A 25,894-nucleotide genomic window follows, 5' to 3' on the forward strand; every position below is an offset into this window, starting at 1 on the left:
CTGTTTGATTTATTTTTCTAAGTGTAGATGGAATCACCAGCCCTGTGCTGTTGTTAACATCCTGGGATTTCCCTCTGCCTGAAGGACTGGGGAACTGCTCTTTGCTTTTGTGTGAACTCTCCCCCTCACAGCTTCACCCTCGAGAACATCTCAGACCTTAAATCCTTGTAAATGCCTGAATCTTAATGCAGCTTCCCCACCTAAAAACATAATGCCACTTTTCACAGGACAGAAATCAGAGATGTTCTTAACTTTCAAGGCACATCACACAAATGAATATGTGACAGATGAATATGTCATATCACAAAAACCAAAAACTAATTCGAAGCACTGATATTTAAGGGTGAAAAACAATAATTCCTATAGACACTTAAATCCTTTAAATATATATATATATGAGACATATAATAATCATATATAAGGCATTACAGTATTGCTATAATCTAATATATATATATAAAATATAAAATTATATATGTGACATATAATAATCATATATAGGGCATTACAGTATTGCTATAATCTGACATATATATAATATATATAATCTATGATATATATGACATATAATAGTAATGACATATAAGGCATTACAGTATTGCTCTAATCTGATATATATATATATAATCTACAATATGATATATATGACATATTATAATAATGACATATAAGGCATTACAGTATTGCTATAATCTGATATATATATATAAAAGATATATAATCTATAATATGATATATATGACAATAATGACATATAAGGCATTACAGTATTGCTAAAATCTGATATATATATAAAGATATATAATCTATTATATGATATATATGACATATAATAATAATCATATATAAATCATTGCAGTATTGCTATAATCTGATATATATATAATATATATAACCTATAATATCATATATATGCCATATAATAATAATCATATATAAGGCATTACAGAATTGCTATAATCTGATATATATATAATATATAATCTATAATATGATATATATGCCATATAATAATAATAATAATAATAATAATAATAATAATAATAATAATAATAATAAGACATTACAGTATTGCTATAATCTGATATATATATATATATATATATAAAATAAAATATATAATATGATATATATGCCATATAATAATAATCATATATAAGGCATTGCAGTATTGCTACTGCAAGAAATGCCTCTTTTGGTGATGAGGGACCTTTTATGAAACAATGATTTTCCAGGTCCTCTTTTCCTCTATAATTCACGGCAGAACAATATCACCGACTGGTTTTCAGAAACCAGCAGGTGATATTTTTTCCAGTTACACAAAACCTCTGAACATCTGAGGATTTGAAAATCCTTAAAGAATGAGTGGTGTTTCTATCAGAAATGCCCAGACATGAAAGGGAAGCAATATGAGAAGTTTATCATCAACACTCCCTGGAGAAGTCTGAAATGACTTTTTTTTTTTTTTTCCACTGTAGACTAGTAGAAACAAATAATTACATTTTAGATTTGAAGGAAATTCAAGTTGTCATTGCAGTGCCAGGTGGAAGGCAAACCTGGGCACAGAGGCTGCTGTGTTCTTACCCTGAACCTTTCCCAGCCTGAGGAACACTGCACACGTGGCAGTGGATAAACATATTCCTTCCTATTTCCATCAAAGTCCAAGATTCCACAGGATGGGATTCACCTGCTTCAATGTCAACAGCTCATGCCAATTTAGATATCCTAGGAAATCCACTTCCTCCATCTGCTGCCTTGGAAGGGCATGGGTCCCCTAGAGGCAACATCTCACGTGTGCCACTGCCATGAAGATGTCTCAGATTCCTGTGCTGTCTAAAATAACCTGTGTTTAGGGCACTCTGCACTGGCCTTTTAGCTCAGCTGTAGGCACACAAGACTAAAGTAAAAACACAGCAAGTCAGGAAGAGGCTTGGTGATTATCCTTTAAATAAAGGATTGATGATTATCCTTTAAATAAAAGCACCATTGGTACGATCCAAACTGTCATGTGGGCAGGAATTTTAGTCTACCAAAGCAAAGCCCAGCTCAGTCTCTGTGCAGCCAAACAGTGCATTTTTTTAATTGAATTTTTTCACTTCTGTCCTGCAAGTACAAATGCACCTAAGCTATCTCTGTGATATCTGTTTTGAAATGCTGGTGCAGAGCCTTGTCTGCACTAAGGCTTGCACTGGAATCAGCTCCTGAGTATCTGAATCAGATTCCTTCACCTACTCCATTTTCAGTAGTACATATTTGGAGGATCCATAAAGGCAACCTCTTCATGTTAGAGATGTCCTTTAATCTCCTTAGATACAGAGAACATTAAACCAGCTTTTATTTCCCTAAAATGAAAGGCTTAGGATTTCACCCACAGCAAGCAAAATAGCAAAACCAAAACAGTTCACTATTTTAAACAGAGCTACTCCCTGTAAAACACAGATCAACGTGTTGATTATTCTTGTGGCTGAGTGTTTACAGAAAATAAGCTTATATACACATTTAACAATTCCTTTTTCCTTTCTGAGAAGGGAGTATGGGCCAGATTCAGAGAGCTTATGCACAAGGTGTACATGAGCACAGAGGGTGTATGGGCAGGTGTGCTCCTAAAAGCCTGCAGACCTCCCTTTGCAAAATGATCTGTCCTTACTGGCTCTGACTTTTCCATTCCTTCTATAAAAGTGGCCCCAGAGAGGAGGCACAGGACAGCTTTGGATGTGATCACTCATTGTAGGCTTTCCTGAAGCGTTTCTCCAACAAATGAACAAATATGTTGTTGCAGTTCTGTCCTCCCAGCTTGCTGGCACACACAGCTTCACCCTGCCATGGTGAGAACTCAGCAGAGAGGAGAAAATCTGCAGCTTCTCCAGCTGTGAGATGGAGAAGTGCTCAAGAGACTAATGAAATTTTCAAGTTAGAATAGGATGCCTAGCTGGGACAGAGGAAGACAAAACTGGGATGGTTTAAAACCCAAGGCTGCCAGTAAAGGAGCATGTGAAGTTGTTTTTTCCTGATAATTTTCAGAGGATTCTTCAAGACAGAACTCAGTACAAAAGCCTGGCTTTATACCAGGCCTAGATGGAGCATCTTGCTCCTAACAACAGAGAGGCTTCCTTGCTCTTCAGGTTTTGTGATTTGGGACAAACAGCCTCGTTCTCAGCAAGGCCTGATGAGCTCAGACACCGCCCCCAGGTCACTTTTGTGAAATAGTTCAGAAGGAAGTTGGCCTGAAATCTGGAAATGGACTAAATCAGGTACAGGGGTGCCTTGAAAGATGGCTCTGCTTTCTGGAATCAGCTCCTCCTCTCTGCACACACCTGCTCCATGCCTGCAAGGTGCTCCAGCCCCGTTTCCTGGCACTCACAGCTGCAGGAGGGGGTGTGTGCTCCCTGCACCTAGAAATGCAAGAGGGCTGGGAGATTTTTGCCACAGGGACGAAAGGAAGGTGGAATTGAGTCAGCCTGCTATGTCAGAGAGGAAAAACCAGGGCTAAACCTAGCAGATATTGAGAAAAGGGTAATTAAGGGGGGAAAAAAAGGAAGGAGATTGGATGGAAGGAAGGGTCTTGGTGGAAAAACAGGTGAGCTGGCCTCACTCTCCCTCTGTGCTGCTGCAAGACAGGGAAGCTGACACAGTCTGCTCTCTGAGCAGGATTTGGCAGACAAATGAAGGAGTGAGGTGGCTCAGACAATTCTGCTGCTTGAACATCTGTTCCTTGTCTCCTCAGAAAGGGGAGCAGGGTGAGCTGGAGAGCGACACCCGACAGGACAGCTGAGCTCACAGGTAGCCTGTCAAACCACTGGTACCAGAAAAAACCTCAACCCCACGAAGAAAAGGCCAGGATTTGCAGAATCTTACTGCAGGATTAGCCCCTACCTCTTACAAAAGAGCAGGGCAGTCTGACTGGGTTATTTGGACATAATATCAGGAGAGCAAACCTGGTTAATTTGTTTTCAAGTACATTTCTGGGATTTATCACACAAAAGCTGTGCCTACCAGCACACACTCTGCAAAAGGTGTTTTGAATTCAGAGACACACCATGAAAACAAGGAGCCTTAGGGGTGTAAGGTGAGTGCTGAGGTGCCTTCTGTTGTTGGTCCATCTGTGGAATGCTTTGTTCTGAAGGTGCATTTCATGTTTGCTTTCTGTTCTGCTAAGTTGGAGGCAGGATCAGAAGAAGAAAACAATGGTACAAGACTGCTGCTCATTATGGCAATAACTGCTTTAAAATTATTCTCTGCAGCCCCTCATATCAAAGATTAGCCCACAAAACCACTTCTCTACCATGTACAGCTTCTAAGTCTGAGGTTTCCATCTGTCTTCTATATCCTTAGACATCCTGCAAAACTCCTAATCTGTCCTTTGTGCTTTATTGTGCCATGGAGCTGGGGCACATGCCTGAAGCTTTTAACTGTTTTCATTTTCCACTCCTTGAAGAAAACATTTTCCTGTTTGCATTTTTAAATAGGAGAACAAGGAACAGGGCTGGCTTGCCTGTAGGACTTCACTCAGCTCCTGAAGCCTCAGTGCAAGTTCCCCAGAGACACATGGATGACAGAGATGACAAAAATGTACAGCTGAAGATTAAGAGCTCCATCTACCCTGTGACAGATCATGAGGATGAGTGGGCAACTGCTGCTATTAATTAATTACTGAGATGCAAGTAAAACCTCTCTTTGGTTTTTTTTATCTCCCCAGTAGTACACTGGACAACCAGTCCCAAACTTTAATTAATTACTCAGCTGCAAAACCTCTCTGCTCTTTTAACTTTTATCTCCCCAGTAGTGCACTGGACAACCAGTCCCAAACTCTAGAAAGGTGTGATCTATGTGCTACAAATCAAAGAAAAGGAAACAGAAACACAGAAACAACAGCAGCATTGTGGGTGGAGCTATTGGGGCATTGCAGACATAAAAAATTAACAGACATAAAAACAAGCCAACAGGTGAGAAGCACAAAATAAACACCTGTCATGTTAAGAACAATGCAATTTCTGCAGGGGAACATGGGGAGCAAAGTCAGTTAGGCAGAAGTTACTGTACAAGAAGGATGGAAGAGAAATTGCAATTCTCCCAAGAGACTGGAGTACTGAGCATTTTCCCCAGATTTACAGAAACACAGAGCAAGGACATCAACCTGACAGGAAGGATGAAGACTGAACTTCCTTTTGCTCTCCCTTTTTCTGACCAGGAACAAAGCCAGCAGGAAGGGAGAGGCACCAAAGGCAAAGCTGCGCTTCATCTGCTGACCTTTCATCTTTATTTCTAGTCCAGAACAAGAAGAGAATGAAAGTTTATGTTTCTTGAGTAGACTGAGTGAAGTGTGGTACATTTTCTATGAATATTTCAGAGAAATTCTGTTTCTCTGAATCTTTGTCACCAATAAGTCTCCAAGATGAAGAAACACAGGCTGTTCAGTTGCTTGAAGCACCTATCCACTTTTGGCTCTTCAGTCCTCTCACATGAGAAACCTGCAGCCAGTTCCACATGCTGCTTCTCATAAAGCAGAGCTGCTTTTACAGACTCATTTTTCAAAGCATTACCCTTGAACAGAAAACAACTCTGCTTAAAGTGCAGTTTTGTTTTAACACACCACGTGATTAATTTGCTTTTGCTTTTCTGATTTTTTTAGAGCACAGAACAGAAGTCTACCACATTGATCTCCCTTTGACAGCAAAATATTGCTGCAGACATATAAAGCATGGGGGTTAGGCTTGAGAAACACAACATTGCCATTATTTTCTAACTTCCTAAAGTTCTTTATGAATGCCACAATACCATCTGCATTCAGACAAATCACTTGATTCAGTAGATTCAATCAAGGCAGCTCCTCCCACTCCCACTGAATGCCTGAACTGTGGACTGCATGTCCTGCTGACTCACAAAAAATTACCAGAGCAGTGAAAACAAAGGCCATGCTCTGCTATGCAGGGAAGGTGCCAAACCCTGCTGAGGTTCCCTGGCAGAAAAATGTTTTGTTTGATATGTAATATAGCTAGCTGCACACACTTTGCATCAAGAAAATGAATCCTACATACAAACCAACGTTGTCTGGAGGAGAAAGAGCTTGAGAGTGAAACAGAAATGAAATGAACCTTGAAAGTGAACTGTATCAAGAATTAATTGAAAGTATAATGTAGAAAGCACAGCTATCACTAGCAGAGATAGAAGCTGCTTGGTCTAAGGTTTAGGCAAGAAACAATCACCCCCAAAAGGTCTTCTCCAATTTGTTGAATGGATATGATAACATCAATATAAATGCTACAAGAATCATCCAGTAAAAAGCAGTGCTAACAGTGTCTGTCTCTTTCTGCTCCAGCTGGAAAAAAAAATTAAAATTAAAAAACTGTTAGCAAAGTGTGTCTTTTTCTAGTCTGCTCCTCTTCATTGGGTAGGATCTGAAAGCAGAAATTTGTTAACACACTATGGCAAACAAAAAAAAATATACCTCCAGCAGAACACCAATACAACAAAATTGAGTGGTGGTTTTTGTAGAGCAGTACTGACCTTAGATAACTTCAGAATCTCTGAGTAGGGCCCACCAAAGATGCCACCCCAATAAAACATCAATCCAAAGCTACAGAAATGAAAATCCCTCACCCCAAAGTCTCATTAAATACTGAGGGTGACTTAAGCTCAGACTTGCAACTGTTGGTCCGATTGGTTTTGAATATATTAATATTCATAGTATATTATGAATAAAGAAGTACCAAAAAGAAGTACCTCCACTGCCTTTTTAAAGACAGTCATTAAATCTCCTCTCCAAAACCTGCAGTTGGAAATAAGAAAGAAAGAATATTTTTAACAAGGCATTGCATTTAATACCTTCATGAACATTATCAATTGGACAGTGTTATTTTCCATTCAATGAGAAACTTGGCATTCAAGTTTGGCATGAATTTTGAAAAGTCTGGTTCCATTTTTGCCAGTGCCTTCTTCACATGACTGAGTGTGTTCCTGTCTGTGCTTTTTCCAAAACTGCAGATTTTCTCCTCAGAACAAATGACGTATTGTTGTCAGAATTTCATGCAGTATCTTACACCAGCATCAGCAAAGCCTGAAATTGTTCAACAATCTGTCACTGTGAGAGTTCAGAGTAAATTCATGCAGAGGAACTGAAATGCACCATTCATTCCAGGCATAACAGAAATTGTTGTGTTCTTCCCAGTGGGGAGCTGCACTGGGAGTGAGGAGGGAATGGGATTAGATGGGATAATCACCACTAAAATAAGCAGACCCAATGGCTTTATTGGGATGCTGTCCAAAATGCCAGCAATTAATTGAATACAGGAGGTGACTAAGCTACTCTTCTTTCAAACTACATAAATAAAATGCAAAATTAATTCAGATGAAGCAGTCCATGAGAGCCAATGGACTTGCAAAGCTTTGTACTGTTTCTGAATTTAGGCCACAGTTATCACAGCAATACACTGAGGAGAAACTGAAAATGTTTTTTCTTCAACTGCCTATTGTTTGGGTATTTTATGTCTGTCAAAATGGCTTTGGATAGCATCTGTGGTTCCCATTAGCTTCACAGCTGAACAAAAACAAAAATCCCTCATGATACTATAGAACACAATGTAAGACACAGAACTAATTCTAAATGGCTCTGCATGCACTGGGCAATCCAAATGTACACAAAAATGCAGAATTTAATGAGTTACACCACAGTACTTTGGTAACTTTGTTGGTTTTTCTTCTTTAGTTGTGCTGGTTTTATCTGGGGCGAAATCTTATTTTCTTCCCAGTAGCTGGTATGAGGCTGTGTTTTGGATTTGTGCTGGAAACAGTTGACAATTCAGTTTTAGTTATTGCTGAGCAGTATTTGAAGAGCCAAGGCCTTTTCTGCTCCTCAGCCCAACCCACAAGTGAGTGGGCTGGGGGTGCACAAAAAGTTGGAAAGCCAGGACAGCTGACCCCAAGTGACCAAGGGATATACCAGACCATATGGATCGTGCTCAGCAAACAAAGATGGGCAAGTGTCGCAGTCATATTTTCTGAAAAATCCCTTTGCCCAAGATTTTGCTCCTGGGAAGCTGAGAAGCCTCAGAGAAAAATGAAAACAATCATCATCTGATTTGCTTCTTTTGTGTTGTGCTGCTTTAGAATGTGTTTGGAGATTGTTTACCCACAGGTAATTGTTTAATTGGTTTCATGTGAATTGTTTTGACTCTTTGGCCAATCAGGGCCAAGCTGTGTCGAGGCTCTGGAGAAAGTAATGAGTTTTCATTATTATCTTTTTAACCTTCTGTAAGTACCCTTTCTGTATTCTTTAGGATAGTTTAGTGGCATTCTTTAATATAATATAGTATCCTAAAATAATAAATTAGCCTTCTGAGAACATGGAGTCAGATTCATGCTTCCTCCATCTGGGAAACCCCAAAACTACAATAGGGAAGGAGGAGGAAGGGGGAAAATTTGGAGTGATAGTGTTTGTCTTCCCAAGCCACCAATGTGAGACTTTGGAAGAGTCATTGAACACCTGCCTGCTCATGGGTTGTGATGAATGAATTCCTTGTTCCATGCTGCTCCTGTGCAACAGCTTTTGCTTTTCCTGTTCAAATGTCTCTATCTCAGTCCAGGGATTTCATCACTTTCCTTATTTTCTGCCCCATCCCACTGCAGGGAACAGTGGCTGTGTGGGGCTTGCTTGCCAGCTGGGGTTACACCATGACATTAATATACTAACACAGAAATAGCTTCAGGGAGAAAACTGAAATTGTCTTTCTACAAGGTCATTAAGGCTGCTCATAACAGGAGCAGCTCCAGATTTTATTCATATATTCTGAGCCAGATCTTTACTTTATAATCCTAGAGTTTTCAGATTTTTTTTTTTTTAATGACTCTGGGCACGGGAAAGGCAGAGTTTGGTTTTGAGGGGATGTGGGGAAATAGGCTAAGACACTGGCATTGTTTTTCAAATATTATGACATTTAAAAGGACTTGTTCTGCAAAGCTGGTAATTTTCCTATTTGCTCTGAATTCAGTTACAAGAATTTGCTTTGTTGAACAAAGTCTACATTCAAAGCCGTTCTCTTTCAAGTGGAGTCTCAGATTTTTAGAGCAGAGGTGCTCAGATGTCAACAGCAGCAGAAGGATGTCTGAGATTTGATATGTTTCAAACACGTGGGGAGTTAATGTTTCTTTTAAGGCAGCATCCCTTCTACCTCTCTGGAAGAGCCTGTCTGTAGATCTACAGTGTTTTTTTAAGTACAGGTAGAAGTGATTCCACATTATTTCCTGACATGTCTGTCTTCTGGATCTTTGCTCTCATCACTGCTGTAAGCTAGCAGACCAGCTCATCTTATTTTCCCAATACCTATCAAAGGGAATTTTATTCAAATCAGTGCCTAACAGAAGCAGGGAGCAAACATGAGCCCCAGCAGGTGCTGCTCTAAGTGTTTCAGCAATGCTGGTAGCTCAGTGTGATGACAAGACCTCTCATATCTGACAGAACATGATTTCTGCAAGATGCTGATCCTCCTTTTTGTGACAATTTGCTGTGTGGCAGCTCAGTGCTGCACAGCAACAAAGGATGCAGGATCAGACTGTGGGATCCCAGTGCTCTGTGCCTCTACCTGGGTGACTTTGTCAATAGAACCACTGGAGACAACTCTCAGAGTGGCATCATGAGGACATGCAGTCCCTTAGGCTCCAAAAATAACTAATTTATTTTCAGGGAATAGGAGAGAGGAAATCAGAGTTTTCAGTGGGGCAGTCAGTATTTAGAGTCCAAATCACACTTTTTCATCTTTTCATGATTCTGACTCCTTTAAGGGAGAAATCTCTTCACAATACAGCTCTCCTTATGCATAAGGCTACTCTGCAATCTTTTTCAAATAAGATGATAGCGACCAGGTTTTAATTTAATTAAAAGAGAAGTGACCATGAAAGAAGGAGACAGGAAAGAAGAACAAGCATCTACATGGTAAAGAAGAATATTTTATCTTCATACCCTTTCTAGGCTGGTTTTATTTCTTCCTCTCTGGTTTTATTTATCTTCCTTTTTTCTTGGCCTCTATTAATTTTTTGCTCCATGTTATCCATAGCAATAGCATCTCTTGCAAAGGTAGGAAAGCAGAGCAGAGATGGAAATAGCTTTACAAACCTCCTTTTTAAATACTGCTCTGGTTCTGATTTTCCTTCCATTTCACTGCTTTATGGCCCCCAAATATTGGCTTTGTAAATAGAGAAGTGGGAATTTGAAGTTAAGCTCATGTACCAAGGAAAGCTTGCTGTAAGATATTAGTAAGAGAAAAGCTTTCTTTTTTAGATGGCCCCAGGGTATTTTCCTAGTCGACAGCTGGCCTAGTTACCATGGAAAACAGAAGAGCTGGAGGGCAGGCACAGTAGGAAAAGGAGGCAGAGACTTACATGAAATTGGGTTGGCTTGCTTTGCAGAGGCTTCTTGAAATTAATCTCACTTCAGACACCTTGTTGCTCTTCCTTTGCTGGGAGTTGACACTGAGTTTCATCTAGGTTTAAAAGTCCATCTCAGCTCTGCTGAGACATGTTCAGCTCTGGGACCAGATCTGAATAAACTTTAGAATAAAGTAAAATCCCTTTTAATGAACCCCTAAGCAAGAAGATGTTGCTTTTTAAGCTTTTACCAAGGAAATCTCACATCAGCCTCTTCAGATCAAACTGAATTTTAACCTTGGGGTTAAAATCCATAGATTTTCATGTCAGAAGAATTTAAGGCAGATATAAGAATGAAAATCCATCCTGAATTTTTCTTGATAGGTAACCTTGGCAAAATTATTTTATTTCTCTGCGCTTCTGTTTTCTTTGTCAAAAGAGGAGAGATTTATTTCTCATAGGCTCTCCACAGAATGCTGTGTTTGTTTCTAAGCTGCTCTTATGCCAGAGGTAAATGCCATGGCAAATAAGTTTTTTTAATAACATTGCCACCTCCTTCCCAAGTGGGAACCCATCTCACCAGCATCTTTCAATCATATGGGAGAAAATAACAGCCCCAGGCAGATTTTTTTTTCTCATAAGAAAACAGAATTAAGATTCAGTTGTTGCAATAAAAAGCCCAGGTGTGGCTCCAAGATTCACAATCACATTTGTGGAAGTATTATTGCAGCAAGCAGATGTCATATTTCCATATGTCCTGAGTCAGGTAAAGAGAGGAGCAAGCTCTCCAGGGGCAGTCACAGCATTGGCAGAATAAATATAGATCAGCCAGCTGACACAGGATGCTCCTGGGACTTTGAAGCTCCCTGGCTCTGCTCTTGGCATCTTCCTCACCCTGAGTGCTGTCCTTGTGCTCAGTCCTTGTGAGGATGCAGCTGGACTGAGATGCAGAGCTCCCCTCTTTCCTCTCCTCTCCTGCCATATCCATGCTCTGTGAATGCCCCTCAATCAGCCACACTTCATCAAAATGGGAATTCTGCTGACAGACCAAAAATCTGTGCATGCCAGAAATTAAATATGGGTAAATGCCATGCTTTTCCTACCAGCAATACACATGGGGTGGCAGCCATGGGAGAGCCAGGCAAATTATTGTTTAAATCACCTTTAAATTGCTGCTCTGAAACTCCTAATAACAAAGCTGGGGAACAGCTGAAGACAGCACGTGTCAGCTTTGAATTGATGCAAAAAAGACTTAAAAAATGGGGCATCCTTTGAATGAGGCTCCATTTCCATGACCAAGCAATGTCCCTCTGAGTGACACTCACCACAAGGCACTGACAGGTCAGGAATATTTGCCACTGTGAGAATCTGCCCTATCCACAAATGGGATCTGAGGGCTGTGTGAGCCACTCAAAAATGACAAGTTTTATTAAATTAAAGTGCTTTTCCTGATAGAAACCATCACTCCCAGTGAATGACATTGTGGAGCAGGTTTGGAAGAACAAATACTGACTTTTAATACCACACTCAAGAAAGGAAATGCTACAGAAATGTCGAAATCTTGTTGACTGTGTGACCTTCTCCATGCCCAGTGCTCACAGGATAATTATTGCAAATGGCAGAGCCTTTTTTCCCAGACAGAGCCCTACTTCCCTTGCTGAGGTACAAACAAGGCCTTCCTTCAGTTAAAAATGTAAAATGTGTTACAACACTCACAGGGAGGGAGGGCTCTTTCAGTTAATCCAAGCCAGTGAATTTGACTGTGGAAATCCCTGTTCAGCCCTTTCTTCATTAGCCAAGATGGCAGCTGCCACACTACAGCTAATGAGCCTGATTAATATCAATTCAGTAAATTAAGGTTTTTTCCCAGACATCAGATAATTTTGTACTAATCCAGACATTTATACCGATTTAATATCAGCTGACATAACATAATTTCTCATTTAGCACTAATTGAAAACTACTGGTTTCTTATTCTAAAGAGCATTTGCTGTCACTTGTAACTTATGGCTTTTTACAAAGCTATCTTTCACATAATATCATCACTGAATGTCATGTTTTCTGCCTTTCTCCAGAAACTTTATATGCAAGCATGTGACTGATGATGTGGACAGAATGCAATAATCAGGTAATTTCTCTTAAAGGTATTAATTTTAACAATTTTTCTTAATATTTTCCATTATATATTTGTAAAAGGACTGACTGAAACAAATGATAGAACTCTTAAATAAAACAAATGAAAGAACATGAAAGAACAAAAGAAAAAACTCTCCAAACTCAGCCCCTCTAGTTTTTTTTTTCTTTTTAATTATTTGGGGTTTGTTCAGCTTGCTGTCAGGCTTGGTTTCTTCAGATGCTACAGAAGAAGATCACATCCCTACTTCTGTGCCAATTGCTGTGATTGTAATGTAAAAACCCCTGTCCTGTGGGTTTCACCAGGACACTGTCTCAGCTGAGCACCACCTGTGTGGAACCCCACAGAAAGGAATTGGTGAAAGCCTCCACCAGGAGATGGCACCTCCTACAGAACTGGTTATTTGGAAAACACTCAACATTCTCAATCCTCCCAAAGTGTTGGATTGAGCCCTTTTCTGACCCAGAGATGGGGCAACTGAGAGCCATTTGAAAATCCTTTATTCTATTTCAGTCTCATGGGAAGGCTGAGACAATACAGCTGTTATAATTCATGCCATCACAATCAGAAACTATTTCTTAATTACAATACATTATAAGAGTTTCTTTGGTTATCAACTTTTGCCACATCATGCTGTAAATGCCTTAAACTCAATAATATAAAATTACCCCTTGTGGGTCCTACCACAATGCATCTTTCACAGTTGTATTTGTCCAAAATATCCAGTCTTATTTGCAAGACCATCCTTTGAAACTTGTTTCTATTTCCATTTCTCACCAATCTCTGTCCTATTCCATGGCATTTCGAAGTCAGCACCTCTTACCTCAAAGTTTACATTACAGATAGATTCTATGTAAATTGTCAGGCTGTGAAAATTCCCTACAAATCCATTTCCCACAGGTAAGAACACCCTCACTAAGGAGTGTCCTGCTGGCTCCAGGATTGAAGGGATCAGTAAATAAGAAAAGACAGTCCCAGGGCTCTTTTGCAGTGCACAGAAATGGGTCACTGATGTCAGCAGGGACCTCTGCATGTCCCTGGTCTGGCCCCTGCTCTAATCAGAGCTAGCTCTGATATTGGATGGGTTGCTCAGAGGGCCTGCCCTCAGTGGGAGAGCTCCTGGGATGGCAGAGGGAACAGTGGCACAACTTGACCCTGTGATGATGATGATGATGATGGGTGCCCAGAACAAGAGGAGCTTCAAAAGGCATGACCCAGTGACAGGCAGGCCTGTCATTTGGCCAGGAACAAAAATAGGAGTGCCAGGAGCTGCTTTTCTGAGTTCTGTCACTCTTCTGTTCCAAGTGTCACTCTGCTCTGTCCCATCAACCATGGAAACTGGAGGGCAGTTTCTGGCAAGCACTTCAAGCCAGGGCCCAGCTGTCACAGGAACAGCAAATATTTCAAAATTCCTCTGATATAGATTAATTTTAGGGTAGGAACAAAGAATCCACATTACTCTTTACACTGACTGGACCATGTCTGTCAGAACCACCCTTGTGTACAAAATAGGAGATTGGGGTTTTGCCCATGGCACTGCCTGGACAAAATTCTCTTATGAATTTGCAGTGCACAAAATATGAGGGCTCCATGCTCTGAAGGAGCAGCTGAATATTCACTCTTTGGCTCCTAGCCCTTCAGGTTCTCAGGGAAGTTATGTCAGACAAAGTTCAGTCAGCCTCAGGATTTGTGGGAAGCAATCAAGCAGGAGTCTCCAGGGGCTTTTCCAAAAGGAGACTTGGTGTCTGTCTGTTTTCTGGAATCAGTAACTTAGAGACTGAGACAGAAGCACAGAGAGGTTACATTTCCAGGCAAAAGGGTCTTTAAGGGAACATACAGCAATGGAGGAATCAAAATTAGACTCTACAGGAAGGGTAGAGTAGCACAGGTTATGCTTGGGAATAATGCTTTTTGATGGAACTCATTCTAGATCTGCCAGTTCTCTTGGGAAGTCACCTGAATCCAAACTGAACTGCTGGTAAAAATTATCATTAGAACACAGCAGATCGATGCCATTTACAGTAGTGCTTATGTCTGCTCTCCTCTTGCTTTTCTGCATCCTTCCTTCTATAAAAATATTTTGCTTGCTATCCTTTATTTCCTCAGTGATTACTCTCTGCTCCTTTGCTTATTTTAATTTTATTTATAAAGCCTATTTTGTGTTGCTTCAATCAGTGCCACACTTTGCTGCAAACACTGGGAACATTGTGGGAATCCCCTCCTTTCCCAAACCAGAGAACACTGCTCAGGCTTCAGTTTCTGGGAGGAAATTTGGGATCTTGAAGCAGAATAGGCAGAGGTGTTTTCAGAGCAGGTGGAGGGAATTCCCAGCTTCAAGCCTTCCCACTGCCAGAATCCTGCTACTTTGCACATTACATCCTCTACCCACTTCCAAGGGAATCTAGATGAATCTTGGGAATGAAGTGGAAGGAGGCCTTGGGGGAACAGTTATTTTAATTTCACTGAATGACAGACTGTGAACAATTGCTGGGGGAGGCAGAACATGAAAACTGAGCACTTATGTAAGGGGAAAAAAGTACATTTTTTAAATCTACTTGGATATAAGCCTTGCTACACAAGCTAGAAAAATCAAGTGTAAGAAGCATAAAACAGGATTTTATAGAGAGATATGTTGAAGGTGGCTTTGCTGTTTACACTGAAGTATTTAAGAGTCACCCTTTATGTCCAAGGATTTGAACTCTACAAACCATTTATTAGATAAGGAAGGAAATCTCATTTTGTGAAAGAGGGAGGGTGCTGGTTTGAAAGGATCATCCACCTGTGTATGTGCCCTGTTTCTCTATTCAAGTAAACACTAACTTTTATTACTATGTTATATTATTGTAATACCTATACTGCCTCTAATACTGCCAAAAGATAAAGGTTTATTTCCACATCAACAGAACTCTCACCACTCTAGAGCTGCTCCACTGTGCTGTGCTGGCACAGCTTGCAACCACTTTTGATCCAGCAAGCACTCAGACAGAACATTATTTTTCTGCTGCCCACCAAGACCCAGCCCTTGTTACCTCTTTACCAGCTAAAAAAAGGATTTTTTTTGTCTTTAATGTGGTTTTTTTCACAAAAAAAATATATATTTGTACAACTTTCTAAAAGATCAACAAACTATCAACTCCCAAAACCATCACCAATTAGTTCTTTTTATCAGACATGAAAAAAACTACCAAGAGCCTCTCCTAAACATCACTTCCATAATACAAAACCAAAACAATCCTGAACCAGAAAAAACCCTGAGTAGAAGAAAAAAAAAAGGAATGAATATGAACAAATTTGTATTCACCACTTAAAATTTTCAGTGGAAGCAATTTTTACTAGCTCTTGAAAGACAGACAAATGAAAAACAATAGCTACTCCAGCACTGAGGCTTTGATCAAATTTACAAACAAATAATTTCCCATATATATGCTGCCAGCAGTTTATGCCACTTAAAACCCACATGCTCCACTTCATAACACCTTTTTTTAAAAACTTCTTTTAAAATTTTTTTCCCTACCATAAGGTTTTCCCTCAAGTAACAGCCAGCAGTGAACAGCAGCCAGGCAACACACACCACAGAGGTGAGATACTGTTTTTGAAATGGTATTTCCAAAATTAGTATGCCTAAAAGGCTGGTGTGTTTTCAAGCTAAGAAATAAGGAAACCAAAATGAACACCAAGAGAGGGAAAGAGAAACTTGAAAGAGAGAAACTTGAAATTACAAGTGGATGATGGATGGGGATGGCTGAATAGTTTTTTCAAGAGCTGGGGCATTACTGGGTGGCTTAAAGCCTTGTGGAAGACTGGATTGTTAATTTTGTTGGTGATTGTAATTATTGCTCTGTGTCTCCCTTGTCTGCTTGGATTTTTGCACCAGGCCCTGCAAAAGTCCTTGTCAGCTGTGTTTTAAGTTCAAATACAAAAAGGGGGAAGTGTGGAGGGGCTTGACAGCTGGCCTGCAAGCAAAGCTGAATTAGAAGAAGAAATACCAATTGATGATTTCAGAGTGCATCCATAGCAAGGAAGAAGACAAGGCCATCAGCATGGAAACAGATTAGACAAGAAAAATGAAATTTTTTGTAAGCTAGAGTATGTGCACAAGGAGATGTGTATAGGTGCCTTATTGAATTTCTGTAAAACTTTTGCCAATTATATTGAGGCTAATTGCTTTGCACCAATGAATATAATAAGTTATTGTGATGTAGTTAATGACTTAAGATCATGCTTTGTTAAGAGTATATAAGCTAGAGAACAAGCAGAATAATAACTTTTTTCTTCTTAGACCCTGATCACGTTTGTGTATGTCACGTCCAACCTAACAGAGAACAGAGATGCACCTGAAATAACAAACTTTGCATTAGGGATTGTCTGAAAATGTGCACTGCCCCTCCTCTGAGCTGAGCTGGAAGCATGGTGCTGACTTGCCTTGGAATGGATGGATGGTTTATGGAGAGGGGAAGGTAAATGGTTCAAAAAACAGCTCACTGTGGCACTCACTGGGTCACCTCAGCCACAATCTCTGCTTTGCCATCTGCAGTGACAAGCAGAAGAACTAGGACTTTTTGTCATGCCATCTGAATGCTTTCACCTAAGCTCCACGTTTCTCTGAAAAGCTTTGATTTTTTGATCAACATTAAAAACAAAAAATCAGTGAAAAATTCCTTGCTGCTTTGCATTACTCTGTCAGCCACCCACCATCGATGCAATATTGTGATAACTTCTCTCTGAATGCCTTTACATGGGAATAAAGGCCTTTTGGAGCAAAAATTCAGTTCTTGCAGCCTGATTTTCTGTCTTAAACAAAAATTAATGTGCTGAACTTTACCAAACATCATCCTGTGCATTTGACAAACACCACAGAGAAAAGTTAAAGGATAATTCAGCTGTCTTTTGGCAGAGATCCCTATGGCTTGTATGACCCATTGGGAAGAATTTTACAGGTTTTAGATTTGGATGAAATCCTAATTCTTGCAGATTCACTGGTCACTTTGTGCTGTTAATTCAAGGGTCCAACATGATCAGTTCCAACCAGGTGGGCTCTTTGCCAAGAAAGCAATGAAGGAGACAATGTGAGACAATGGTCCCTTGAATAATTCTCTTGTTTAAAAGGAGGTTATTACAACATCACAGCAACGTTGTTCAAGCAAAAGAGCCAAAACCAACTCATCTGACAGCTCCTTCTGTCCTCTCTCAAATGGTTTGTGATTTGGTCACCATCCAAATGACATCATTCTGATTACAGACTAATATACCATTGATTATGGGTGAGCATTCTGAAAGCAATTAATATTCAAGGAAACATTTTCAAACAGCAAGGCCTTTATGAGTTTAATCCTGAAATAATTATCATCTGCAAACATCTAAAAATACTGAATTATAGTAATTCTGCACTGTTATCCTGACAGGACCTTTTATCAATCCTTACTGTCTCCTTCCCTAAAATTACCTTTTATTCTAGTTTATTTATTTATTTAAAAATGTGTTAATAATTATATTTGGGCTTACATTAGGGAATTATATTCTGAGAAAAATTACCTAAAACTGAAAAAAAATCACCAAGTAATTTTCTGCTAAATCATGCCCTGATGTAACATATTCAACAATGTCTAATTCATGATTCTATTTCTTCTAATGTTTCAGTTATTTAGGCAAAGGTCCAAGGCCCAGTTTTCATGCTGGTGGAGAGTGATGACTAAACCTAGAAATATTAACCACAGAAAACACAACTGACAGCAACATTAAGCCTACCAATAACTCATTACACTGCATGTCCTGTAACCACTTGAAGCCTCTCTCTTTATTCATATTTTTCCTTGAAGTTCTCACTGCCAGTGTTCAGAAATGGGAATGATTTACAAAACTCCAGACTGTGACCAACAGCCTAACTATAAATGAGTGCTCCAAACACATCAGTCCAAGGAAATCAGGGCCTGAATTGCATTTATTCAAGTCATGAAACAAAAACTTTGTGTTCCAAGAGAAATGGATTGAAAACAATGCTCTGAAGTAGCTCAAGACAAATTTTGTCAAGAATTGGTCCAAACAGCTCTAGTTAAAACATGAAACTTGCTAAGCTGGAAAGAATAAAAGACCTATAACAGAGCAAGACTTCTAAAATGCTTTACATAATGTGATGCAATTTTGAAACATCTGCAGACTCATTTTGAGTACAGTAATTGCCATTTTAGCAAAACAAAAGTTTCAACAGAGGAAAGAAATGTAATTGTCTTTTCCCAAATATTCCCAAAATGTAAAGCCTGAAAGTGAAATCATGAAATGCAACTAAATTAAATTTTTTTTTAGATACAACACCCGAAAAATTTGTGGTGAGGCATCTTCTCCCATTATTTCACCTGAGCACTGAGAATCAGGAGCACCTGGGCTGCAGAGGCAGCATTGCACCAGTGAAACAAAGCACCAGCTGCTCAGCTGAGAGCCACAGCAGATTCTCCCCATGCTGTTCACTTTCCAGCTGAGGCTCTCTCTCTCCAAAATCATTAGAATTTGGAAAATTTGCATCATCCCTAAATTGTTATTTATGATTTGGACATCTCAGATCATTGAGGTTGGCCACTCAGTATCAGCTTAAAGAAAATTTCCATGTGAAGAAACTACTTCTAGGATTAGATTCAGGAATCTTTTTCTTGTAGCTTTCCACAATATAAAAAAAAAAAAAAATCAAAATAATTCCACATCCTTCAATTGAACGACTGAAAATTACCCATGTGAAGAGACAGAGCTAGATGAATGTTTTCTGAAATCTTTTCCTGACTTATTACTACTCTGGTTTACATCTCCAAGTGTCCCTCTGGGACAAGCAAAGATGCCATGAGGTATCCATCAGCAAAGATTTTGGCTCCCTGTTTTGCTGTTGACAGAAACAACAAAAAAAGATTTTTTAATGGGACAATAAGGAAGAAAGGCAGAGGTGAGAGCTGTGTGTGACACCTGCACAGAACCCTGCTCTGAGTCCCTCTCTGCCCACCCAGGGGAGTCACTGCAGCCCATCCTGAGACACGAGAGCACCACAAGGCTCTGTGCAACCCTTCCTGCAGGGCAGAGCCAAGAGGCAAACCCATCTTTCATCTTCAGCTCCATTACTGGAGGGGTTGGGACAGATAGGACTTGAAGCTCGTGGGGAGTTTTCTGGCACAGCTGAAAAACCAGATTTGTCAGCTCCAGAATTTTTAACTGCAAAAGGAGCCAAACACAGAATAAATCTGACAAGCTGTGTGTACAAAACAATGTACTGCAAAACTTCTTCCTTAGTGCTACCTTGTAAATCATGGAGCAGCCAAAGGAATTAAAGCTTCTCAGAACTCTGTCCCCTTTTCCATTTTATCTTTGCAGTTCCAAGTAGGTTCACCTGTGCCCATACACAGTGGTTTGTTTTCACTACAGTAACATGCCCTGGTATTTACAGACCCTTTATGCTTCACTTGACAACGTTAATCCTCCTTGAATATGACTTTTGGCGTGGAATTTCCTTTGTTCCAAAGGTGGGACACACACAGAGATATCTCTGTGTTCAGTAACTTATTTAGTGCTGCTGAATTTGGCCTGCGCCAATAAAATTAATGATGCTTCCCTCCATGCTCACATTGATGTATGATCACCAGGGTCCCTCACCTCTTCCCTTTTATTTGGAAAAACACCCAGCATTCCTCGATTTCTGGGCATTCAGGAACACATTCACTCTACTAAGGATCATTAAAGTAATTAAAAACAGACACACACACAACTATGTTATTTATGTCCTTTGTCGGTGACTCACCAGATTTTCTCATACTCACTAAATTACAAAAAAGGCATAACTTTGTGCTTTATTAATTTTTAAACAGATTTCTTTTTAAAAAAAACTGTAATTTTCAACAGTGTGGAAAAACTAACTCCCTCTTCATATTTTAAATGTTGAAATGCCATACTTAGATTCTTTGTTAACCTTTCCCAGTCGTGTTTTCAATTTGATTTTTTACAGTCTTTGGAATTTATTTTCATTTTCCTTTTTGTTAGAATTTTGAAAGTTTAAAAGGGGGTCTTGCCCCACAGTCCTCCAGTCAGCACCTCCTTTATCAATTCCAGCTGAGGTCAAAGCCAGTCCACTCCTCTGTCTTTAGAGACTGCAAAAAAGTGACCCTAAAATACTAAATACTTTTACTAAATACTAATTTTTTTTCCTTAAGATCCAAAGTGTGTTTAATTAAATGTAAGATATGGTTTTGTTGATTTAAATATACCATTTTCTCACTAAGTCAGTAACTACTAAAGGTCAAACCCAGCAGCTGTTACTTCTTCACAACAATTTCTTTATTCCCTTTGACATCACCCTTTTCTGAAACTGGAGTCTGAGAAAAAGGAAAGTCTGTAAATTGGGAAACAAAATAATTATCTGTCTGTGGTACAAGGCAATAACCCAAGGCCCACACAGCTAATAACGAAGCACTCAGCACAGAAGTTGGCTGAATCATTATCTCACCCAAATAATGCTCTAATGGTGTTATTTACTGGACCTTTAAGTAACTAAAGAAAAAATGAAGGTCTCCTAATGACTGGTGTTACATAAACAAGAATTATGATTTCAGAACTAGAATCCCAAGGTGTGATCTATGGCTGAGGTTCTCTGCAGTCCAAAACATAACAATCACATCAAGTTCTCTGAATCCCAATGAAATTCACAATCACCACTAAGGTGAATCAACAATACCCTTGGGCTGCCTATTCCTACACAGGTTCAAAGTTACACAGCTGATTAAATGGTTTTTTTTTAAATTCTGCTCAGTAATAAGGACCAAATTAATGCAAAAACAAGAACAGGCATCTTTTGTGATTACATTCATGTCATTTTAATGGGCTGGGGCTTTCAGCCTGCTCTGCACAGCTATTTGGGAAGCTCATTTCATAATTAGCAGACTCGATAACTTCTGACTCTCAGAGAAGGATATGATAATGCAGGAAGAAAACGATCTGGAGGATGGTCATCTGTTTAATGTTCAGATAATTAAGAGTACAAATGAGTATCTGCTTGATTTATTCCTTCTTTTGAACACTTTAAGTAAATTATGGTTAGCATAGACCAGTTCTGACAGTTAAAAATATTCAGAAAATATGAGGAAATTTTTCCAGTGCTGGAGTTCTGAATAAAACAGATTTTGGAGAAGAAGGTATTGAGGTACAAACCTCCCAAGAGCAGAAAATGTAACGGGGGTCTTATTAAACTTTAATATATTGCTGTTCTTTTTGCTTCTTATAGTTCATTTTCTGTATATATAGAAAAAAAATTATGTTCTAGCCATGAAATCAATAGTCTGATTGACATTGCCCATTGCTTTCAGTGTGCTGAATTCTACCAAGTTCCTTTTTAATCTCACATTCTTACTTTTCTACAAGATGTGGGCTTGGAAAAGACAGAAGACTACTCCCTTTTCTTCAGTCAGTCAACCTGCAGTTCAGAAATGCCAAAAACTGGGAAAGTTCTCCAAAGTGACTTAGAGGGCAAGCTACAAAAGAACATTTTGTCTCCAGCAAGGTTTTCACCTGACTTCTTCCTTCCCTTGAGCTAAGCAAACCAGATTATTGGAATTTACAAACACTCCCACTCTTCCATGACGATGGTGCTGCTCCTCAGCACCACCTTCAAGCATCTGCCACAGATCCTGGAGGACATTTTCCCCTGTTATTCAATCTTCCTGTGGAAGGCAACCATCTGTGAAACATTCTCCTGGCCACCTGCTGCCCCAGCCAGCTGTTCTGGCTCCACGCTGCAGCTGCCACCTGTGACAGCAGCTAAAAGCCAAAAACACTCAAGCAAGAGGGAAACCAACTGGCAGGAAGCCAGGTGGATTAAAGCTCCAGCACAAAAGCTGACAAAAACCCACCTGTGTGTGAAACATGGAGTAGCAAAGAGAAAAGCACTGGCTTTCAGTGAGCAGAAGGGCTCAAAAGGGCTCAGCAGGTTTCTCTGCCCTCAAGCAACTTTTTGTGCTTTGCTAGAACCAGTTTAGTAACTTGCCACCATGGCTCCAGGGAATGGGGAAACTTGCTCCAGCCTTCTTGCCTGCCAGGAGCTCTGCTGGGACTGGCATCAGAGAGAATGTCTGGAAGGTAGTGGGATAATCTCCATGTCTCATGGACATTGGGAAGTCCTGAAATAAGGCTAAAATGGGATATAAGTGGTACACTACTCCTGGGCTGGCACAGCATGCATGGGCAAATTTTGTCTCCTTGAGAGGGCATTCAATGAGAAGGTAAAACACTGATGGATGCAATGGCCCTGATTGATCAAGAATTTAGAGGATGGAAAAGACACAAATGATAAGAGACACCCTGTTTGAATGGTTGGGTTTTAAGATCCTTCTCATTCTCAATAGCAGAATTAATGGAACAAATCTGCAACAGATCCAAGCAAAGAACAGACTGAAACTATCCTGACTGACAACAGCTGAAAGTATGTCCCAAAAATGAAAATTCTCTCTGTTCTCTCCACCTTTGGCAGTTACTGCCCCATAATTTTTAAATAAAATCTTCAGATAAACTTATCACTGCTTGATGAAAAGAAATTAACAATTTGCTATCACCAATATTAAAAAAGTGATGAGATGGTACACCACTGTTGGGTAGCTGCTTATCTCTGACCTGCAGGGAAATTGAGTCAATTTGAAGTAATTAACATCTTATTCTAAATAGTATTTGTCATTAAAATAAGTTATAGTGTCCACAGTCACCACCTTTTCTAGCAATTTCTAAATTTTCAATAGTATTGTAAAACATGGAAGTTCACATCAGTTGAATTTTCCCCTGTGGCTCTGAAACAACCTCAGCAGTTTTCTATATTGCATTAGCCCTCTTTTTTTTCCAAGTTTTATTTTGGGCAGGTACACTGTGCACATTGTTGTATTATTTAACAGTATTTGTATTGTAATGCCACTCATTACAATTAAAATAAACAAAAAACTTGTTATTATAGGGAGTTTTTTCTTACCAATCCTTGCTTCTTGATAGCTAATTTGGTAATGAAACAGAACATGGCACTTGAGAATAAAATGTAACCTAATCACATTTCTTAAAAGAAGTTATCTGAGTGTACATGCACACATGTGCTTCCCACATTATTAAATCACTGAACTTTTAAAAGTCTCTCTAGAAATAAGTGGAAGAAAAACTCAGCTTTCCTTTTTTTTTAATTTTAATAATGACCGAAATTCAATTTGTGAAGGAAATACTTTGTTAATTATTTAAGACTTTATTAATAAAAGCCACAAAATTACTGGTAAACTTTGTGAGTAGAATTTATGGGTTGGGAAACTGTCTTTTAAAATCCAGGAGCAGGAATATGAGTAATTGCATAAATTGGAATGTTAGGTAGAAAACAGTTTACTACTGAAGAACGGGGTGAGCAGAGTAACCAAAAAACCCTAAAGTGCAGATAGTGAATACAAGCACCAAATTTTAAGAGATGTTTGCCACATTTAGGTTCTCATTTTAGCTTGAAACATATGAAATAAACACCTAAATAAAAGAGGTACCCAGCATGGACAGGGCTACTACCAGCTGAAAGGCAGAGAATACAGGGAGCCTTGAGAAATAACCTGCCTGATGTGGATGTAGTTACCCTATAAAGCTGTGTGTAAAATAAATTTATTTTGCCACTGCACATTGCACTGTTCCAGATAAACATATATTCGTGACAGGATAACTGCTCTGTATGACCCAAAGTTATAATATTAGACAGTTTGGGCAAAAATTGGGGAAAAATAGGGATTTGCACTGGGAAGTAAAGAGGAAGAAGACTGCAGACAGTCATTTTTCTTCAGAGAAGAGGAGAGGAGTTACAGAAAACACAGGCAAACTAATGATATTCCCGTGTCCACTGAACCCTAGATATAATTTCTAATTTTACAGGAAAGCCACCAGCTCTGAGGGCATATTTAAAACTCCAGACTGGATATTTCATATACAGTATGAATAAGTTTGATATTAGTAGAAATTGTCTCAGGCATATTTCAGACACTGCCGAAAAACGGCTGGCTAAATGTGGTTCCTCTTTATTTGAAAGATATGCTCATTAAGCACATTTTCCTACCCATTTCAGTAAAACAAACACATTAATAATTCTGTTTTATCCTCACTAACACTTCCAGAGACCATGCAGGTATGAAAGCATTATTTATGCTCTTCCCAACCCCACACTTCATCAACCAAATTAATCCATTTCAAATTGTTTTCTTTCTTTTGCAGGGAGGAAAGCTTTGGTTTAAGGGATCTGAACCAGTTGAACTGTAAATGAAAGCTCAGTTCATCCATCATTACTAAAGATGGGGGGAAAAAAAAAAAGAAAACACACAAGAGTTTGATTTTCAGATCACAGGGCAGATGTTGAGCCATCAAAAGCCACATTCTTTCTCAGAGAGCCTTGAGGTAACAGCAAAGCAAACAGAATAATTCAATAATACAATAAGAGGACCCCTTATGTTGGAGGCAGGTGGTGAATGGCAATTTCTGCCAGGCCTGGTACATCTCCACAAGCACGAAAATGAAACTCTACCATCACAAGTCAGGCTGATTTAAAAATGGGTAAGACATACATTTCGACAAGCCTGACAATTCTGACAACTTCAGGAGAGGTCAGGGGAATCACAAAAGCAGCTAGCCTCCTTTGAAAGTGAACCAATGCTTGCAAATTCTGGGAAAGGCTACTTTTGGCTCAAAGAAAGAAAATGCTGAAAATCCAAATGGCAGAACTTCCCCCTCTTCCTCCTGCCCAGGGCCAGGATGAAGGCAGAGATAAGTGAGTCTTTTATACAAGTTACCCAGATGAAAGGGAAGGAGCAAAACTCAGTTTTTCTGTTGAGTTTAAACCAAAGCAGGGTTAATCACCAACAGAATCATGGATAAATTTCACTATGACAGAAAATGACTGGAATGGCAAATGGTCTTACCAGTAAAGCTGATGGGCTACTTGGATGCTCTGAAGAGAACGACTCAGCAGGAGTTTCACCAGAGGGCTTTCAAGACTCCACTCAAACTTGAGCACCTTAACAGAAAAAATTATAATAAAAATAAATTCTGTGCTGGCTTTGGTGACTTTCCTTTATAACAGAAAGCACCCAGTGCTTAGTTTGAACAAAGCAATCAGACAATGGAAAGTTTGCTCTGGCAATGCAATGAGCAGAGAAGCTTCAGTTCCCAAGCATCTGCACCTCCTGTAAGACAGACAGACACCATCCTAGGTCTGTGTTAATTTCCATATAAATTTGCAGCTTGTCTCCCTCCACTTAAAACTATCACTGCTATATTTAATTTTTTATCTGATTATCTGGTTTGGAAAATAAACTTATTTTAGAACAGAAGCTGAGGAAGGTGAAAGGTCACAGCAGTTTGTGAATGCTGTGAAGGTTCTGCTGCCTCTCA

At 39.4% G+C, this 25,894-nt stretch overlaps 1 protein-coding gene across 5 annotated transcripts in view; it reads right to left on the bottom strand.

Annotated features, from left to right (window-relative positions):
• Window positions 1–25,894, bottom strand: part of PIK3C2G (phosphatidylinositol-4-phosphate 3-kinase catalytic subunit type 2 gamma) — a 202,567-nt gene that overhangs the window by 86,402 nt on the left and 90,271 nt on the right. For all 5 annotated transcript variants that reach the window (XM_059848028.1, XM_059848029.1, XM_059848030.1 and 2 more), the window contains exon 18: window positions 25,423–25,517. In XM_059848028.1, coding sequence (XP_059704011.1) covers window positions 25,423–25,517 — 95 coding nt within the window. The remainder of the gene's footprint in view (window positions 1–25,422; window positions 25,518–25,894) is intronic.

This window comes from Haemorhous mexicanus, chromosome 5 (genome assembly GCF_027477595.1).
Source record: "Haemorhous mexicanus isolate bHaeMex1 chromosome 5, bHaeMex1.pri, whole genome shotgun sequence".
NCBI classification, from domain to species: Eukaryota; Metazoa; Chordata; class Aves; order Passeriformes; family Fringillidae; genus Haemorhous; species Haemorhous mexicanus.